This window comes from Myotis lucifugus, unplaced genomic scaffold (assembly GCF_000147115.1).
Source record: "Myotis lucifugus unplaced genomic scaffold, Myoluc2.0 scaffold_98, whole genome shotgun sequence".
Taxonomy (NCBI): Eukaryota; Metazoa; Chordata; class Mammalia; order Chiroptera; family Vespertilionidae; genus Myotis; species Myotis lucifugus.
The window spans coordinates 4,342,112-4,348,001 of NW_005871146.1; the positions used below are offsets into that span (position 1 = coordinate 4,342,112).

At 51.9% G+C, this 5,890-nt stretch overlaps 1 protein-coding gene across 1 annotated transcript in view; it reads left to right on the forward strand.

Annotated features, from left to right (window-relative positions):
- Positions 1 to 4,964, forward strand: part of SLC6A13 (solute carrier family 6 member 13) — a 45,785-nt gene extending 40,821 nt beyond the window's left edge. The window contains 6 exon segments of the mRNA XM_023756685.1: positions 1,123 to 1,351; positions 1,893 to 2,030; positions 2,786 to 2,888; positions 3,320 to 3,420; positions 4,351 to 4,521; positions 4,842 to 4,964. Coding sequence (XP_023612453.1) covers positions 1,123 to 1,351; positions 1,893 to 2,030; positions 2,786 to 2,888; positions 3,320 to 3,420; positions 4,351 to 4,521; positions 4,842 to 4,964 — 865 coding nt within the window.
- The last annotated feature ends 926 nt before the right edge of the window (positions 4,965 to 5,890 follow it).

The following is a 5,890-nucleotide window of genomic DNA, read 5'->3' on the forward strand; positions in this document are numbered from 1 at the left end:
GGGGGCATGCAGGAGGCAGCTGATCCATGTTTTGCTCTCACATTGATGTTTCTCTCTCATTCCCTCTCCCTTTCTCTCTCTAAAAAACAAAGCAAAAAAACAAACCAGTAACACATCTTTTTAAAAAAGTGATAACATTTCACTTTTATTAAGCACTTACTATATGCCAGGCACTGTGCAAAGCATCCTGCCTGTGTCATGTGGTGGGAAGCTGGGAGGCAGGTGCTAGTACCGTCCCCCTGCTCACCAGTGTGGCGAGCGGGGCTTCAAGAGGTAAAGGACTGTTGAAGGTCACAGGTTCACACCCTTTTGTTTTTCAAAGGAAGCTTACTACAGATGAATCCAAGTGCTGGCATGTGACTCTGTTCCTGCTATTTAAGCCAGCTGAGAGGAACACTAATTTATTTGAGAGACTGAATGTCAGTGGTATTCTGGAAATAATGCCAGTTCACTGCTTGTAGGGTGACCGAAAAGGCCCAGGGAAAGGAGGGGGGGGCAACTGGTGGCCCCAGGTGCAGTCTAGTCTTGGGGGAATTCTCGTTGGAACCATCTCCTCTATAGAAAGAACACAGCAGTTGCCTTAGTTGATGGAGGAGCATGAGGGCTCCAGGTCTCATCAGACCCTGCCGCTCCCTCATTTTACCCACACAGCCTGCCTAGTCCCTGAGTTCTTCTACAACCTCTGGTTTGGGGCAATAGATCTGGAGAGTGAGGCTGGACGATTTGGGATAGAACTTACAGAAATGCGAGTGATATACCCCTTTCTATTTTCCAAGACCCTTTATACACACAGCCTCTAGGTCAGTGATGGCGAACCTATGACACGCGTGTCAAAGGTGACACGCTTTTTTGGTTGATTTTTCTTTGTTAAATGGCATTTACATATATAAAATAAATATCAAAAATATAAATCTTTGTTTTACTATGGTTGCAAATATCAAGAAATTTCTATATGTGACACGGCACCAGAGTTAAGTTAGGGTTTTTCAAAATGCTGACACGCCGAGCTCAAAGGTTCGCCATCACTGCTCTAGGTTCTATTCCTGCCAATGAGAATACAATGAGTGGTGCCTTGAAAATTTGGGGACCAGGTAGAGGTTTGGGTGGTTTCTCCTGGGTGAGGATGGTGGTGGTGATAGTAACTTTGGGGTGAAGTTTCCTCTGGCTCCAGATATTCCATGGTGCCACACTGAAGCTGGCCCAGGCACTGGGTTCTGTTCCTCTGCTTCCTGCTGCAGGCCCTGGCCTGGCTTTCATCGCCTACCCCCGGGCTGTGGTGATGCTGCCTTTTTCTCCTCTCTGGGCCTGCTGCTTCTTCTTCATGATCATCCTCCTGGGACTGGATAGCCAGGTATCAAGAGGCAGCTACTCAGAGGCTGAGAGATGAATCGGTGTGGGTGGGCTGGGCGAGGGGAAGCAGAGGCATGCGTTTGAGCTTGATGCCATGATGGACCTTAAAACAGCTGGGGACTTGATGAATGTCAGACGTGGATGCCCTTCCAGGGACCAAGAGGAGCTTGAAGGGTATGTCTAGACCAGCGGTTCTCAACCTGTGGGTCGCGACCCCTTTGGGGGCCGAACGACCCTTTCACAGGGGTAGCCTAAGACCATCGGAAAACACCTATATAATTACATATTGTTTTTGTGATTAATCACTATGCTTTAATTATGTTCAATTTGTAACAATGAAATTGGGGGTCACCACAACATGAGGAACTATATTAAAGGGTCGCGGCATTTGGAAGGTTGAGAACCACTGGTCTAGACCTAACTATGCAAGGATTGCTCTGGAGACCTGAGTCAGGGAGCCTGGCTGGGCTGAGCCAGAGCTAGTTGATGGAGCTTATTTTGGGAGCTCTCTTTCCCTCCAATTTTTTTGCCCTGTCATCCAGTTTGTGTGCGTAGAGAGCCTGGTGACGGCGCTGGTGGACTTGTACCCCCGTGTGTTCCGCAAGAAGAACCGGAGGGAGGTCCTCATCCTTGGAGTGTCTGTCATCTCCTTCCTTGTTGGGCTGGTTATGGTCACAGAGGTGAGGCTCTGGGAGGCTTGAAGGTGGGGACAGGGCGAAGAGGTGGAGCAAAGGTGGACAACTGCCACCTGTTCGGTGGAGCAGGCTGCTGTGGCTTCAGGGCACGGGGACTCTCTCCTTTCCTAACCACAGGAAGCACAGAGTAGGCCAGTCCCTCCTCTGGCCTTTGGGCATTGACCACCTACTTCTGGGGAATGGGTGAGGGGTAATCTGGCTCCATGTTAAACTAAGAGGTGTGGAAAGGATAGTCTCGGATGAGGAAAAACTGCCTGCCCAACAAGTTTTCATAATTTCCCAGGCGGCTGCACCAAGTTCTGGGGATAAACTTCAAGGGGAGAAAGGTCGCCCTGGGAATGGGTGGTATTCTGTGTGACGTCTCAGAGGAGAAGGAAGGCGATGGGGCTTGTCAGCCTGGTAATACCACTGCCAGCCCTACCCTGATCTGTGCCAAAAAAAGTGCACATTATGTCTTGGACATAACGTTTGGGTCAATCCCAGAATGTTCTCGGGGACAATCTAATAATAGCTGTCTTTTTCATCTTTCATCCGTCTAAAAACAACAATAAAAAATAATTATTGTTTCATACCTGCCTCGTGCCTTACAGCTTACAAACTACATTCTCTTTTAATATCTGTCTTCTGTGATCCCCACCAACTCTGTTCGGTGCCCTGAGGGTGTGAAGCTGGATGGCGAGGGGCTAAGTCTGTCTGTTTCCTCTGAATAAAGTTCTGTTTTTTTATCTCCTCCCCGGCAGGGCGGTATGTACGTGTTTCAGCTCTTTGACAACTACGCAGCCAGTGGCATGTGCCTCCTGTTCGTGGCCATCTTTGAGTCCCTCTGTGTGGCTTGGGTCTATGGTGAGTGACTCTCCCTAACCCAGTACTCACCTCTACCCCAGCCAGGGCCCTTAGACAAAAGAGAGGTGCCCACTGCTCACACCCACCTTTTCTTTGGACCCCTCCTCTACCCAACCTCAAAAATCTCAAGAACCCTAAGTTGCTACCATTGGAAGGGCCCTCCAGAGGTTATCTTGCCTACCCTCCTGGTTATGGCTGCACCGAAACCATTTCAGATGGGCCCATATCCTGTCCTATCCAAACCTTTTCAGCCTGTAACAGCCTTAACCATCAGAAAGTTATTGCCTCTGAATCCCAGGGAAGAGCTTTCCTCCAGCAGGGATCTGTAAAGACAGCCATGATATCTCCTGTGCATTGGTCCTTGCCCATCTTGGTACTTTGGATGCTGAAGAATGTCCTTTCTCTCCCTTCTTTCCTTCTCTACATTGTAGGAGCTGGGCGCTTCTATGACAACATTGAAGATATGATTGGGTACAGGCCTTGGCCTCTTATCAAATATTGTTGGCTCTTCCTCACACCAGCTGTGTGCACAGTAAGATAACCTTCAGGGAGGGAAGCCGGAGGAAGGGATAGAGAGATGGTAGCAGGAGGCTAGGTGGGCTGTTAGTCCGAGAAGGGGCTTCTCTGTGGGCATCGAGAGTCATTTGAGATTTTCATCCATCCTCCTGTTGGATTTTAGACAATGGCAGCAGAAGCATAAACTGAGGTCCAGAGCTGTCAGACTGTTTGACCAGCAACACAATGTGAGTGTAATGTTGCAGGCAGGATGGAAACCCAAGTGCATTGGGCCACTCATGATAACACTGAGAATCACAGCAATAATAATAGCAAAAGTTACAGAGCACGTACCTTGTGCTGGGCACAGAGTGCTTTATACATCTTAACCTATTTAATCCTCACAAGGACCCCACGAAGTAAGAATTGCTATTATATTTATTTGACAGAGAAACTGAAGCCAAAGGGGTTTAGCAATGTCCCCAAGCTAAAAAGTGGCCGAGGGCTAGGCTTCAAGCCCAGGTGCTGGGCTCCAGAGTCTGAGCCATGAACCACCTGCTTCCTCCAGTTTATCCATCTGAGTCAGCCACTCCCCAGCACGCACTATATTCAGGATCTAAGTGGGGCCTACCCTCTATCCTCGAGGTATGCAGAGCCTCACCAGATGGTACAGGAGACTTAAACAACTGAAAGCACCAGCAGGAACACTGTCATGTCTTAATTGGGAGCCAACCATGTTTAGAGGTGCCCATGGGCACAGGAGCCCTGGAGGGACAGGGTAGGTGCCCGGGAAACACCCACTGGGGGTATGTGGATTCTGAGCAGAGTGTGGATGGAGGCTGATTGGCCCAGATGAGCCTGGAGGAAAATCCAGGCTGGAGTGTGATCTCTGCCAGTTCCTCCAGGGGGCGCTAAGGGCACAGGGTCCCTGCTTCCCAGCCCCTTTCTCTTCTGATCTCACCCTCAGGCCACCTTCCTCTTCTCCTTGATCAAGTACACCCCGCTGACCTACAACAAGAAGTACACGTACCCCTGGTGGGGGGATGCCCTGGGCTGGCTCCTGGCTCTGTCCTCCATGGTCTGTATTCCTGCCTGGAGCTTCTACAAACTCAGCACCCTCAAGGGCTCCTTCAGAGAGGTAGGAAGTGAGTGGGGAGGAGGGCAGTCAGAGGGGGAGAAACCCTAGTGGATGATGATAGATGGCTGCCTGCCAGGGTAGACGCTGGTGCACTGGGGGCCGTGAGCCTGGTGTGGGGACCGGGGAGGGATGGAGTGAGTGCTTAAAAGTCTCAGAAAGAGACTGGATGCCTCCAAGACATGGGCTGCCATTGTAGGGTGGCACCTGGAGGGCATGATTGTGTATGGGGAGCAGGCAGGCACTGGTGATGAGGGCAACTGGAGACCTGCTACCCCCTCCCCGACTCCACCTCAAGGCAGCCACCTCCACTCTCCTTCCAGAGAATTCACCAGCTCGTGTGCCCAGCTGAGGAACTGACCCAGCGGAACCAAGCAGGACCCTCTACCCCTGCCACACCCAGGACATCACTTCTCAGACTCACAGAACTAGAGTCCCACTGCTAGGGGGCAGGCCCGTGGACAGTGCCTGTGGGCCTGGCTGTGGGGACAGCTGCAGAAGGGAGGGCAGGAGCAGTCCCTCTGTGCTTCTGTCTCCCACCTGGGGTAGATAAGACAAAGGGGCATTTTGGAATCCACCTTCTGAGCTGGGTGCCTCTCATCCAACTTCCCTGCCCCAGGGGTGGCTAAGCAGGTGTGAGCTGCTAGTATCCACAGCATCCCCTTTGAGGTGGGCTGGGGAAGCTGGGTGAGGACTGGTGGGTGGGATGGGAGGTCTGTTTGGCTTCTGGGCCCTCTTTCCCTTCATTCCATTAAATCCAAGTTCTTCCCACTGACCACTAGGAGTTCTGCCTGGTTCCTGCCCCTCCGCCTTGCTCCCTTGACCCCTTGATCACTTTAAAGCTGTGGCTTTAGGAGACCCCCATCTCCTTCCCTCGCTGAGTCCTTGTGGACCATGAGCAGAGGGGATTGCTGTGGGGAGAAGGGTGATGGGGCTGACTGAGGTCCTCCATCACCAGACACTCGGACCAGAGGGGGTGGTATCTGTCACACCTCTGTCCGTGCTTCTACTAGAGTCCTTCCCTCCTCCTCCCCTCTGTAGAATAAGGAAGGCAATGGAGAGGAGAATGGAGGAGGAGCCCTTCCTAGCTACAGGAAGGAAGTGGAAAAAGTGGTTGGGCTTCTTCTGCCCACGTTTCCCTTGCCTGACCCTGCCTGCCAACCCTGTGTCTGTGTGCCTGCCTGCCCAGGGCTTGGCGTCAGGGGCATAAGAGAGGGACAGCAGTGGCACTACCCGAGCTCAGCCAGCAGAGGGACCCCGCTTCCTCAGGACTCCAGGCTCTCCCGCTGAAAAGAGGATAGCTACCACTGCAGCACCACCAGACATGGAACAGGAGGGGGTGGCCTGCGCTGCGAGATGAACTCTTAGGGTT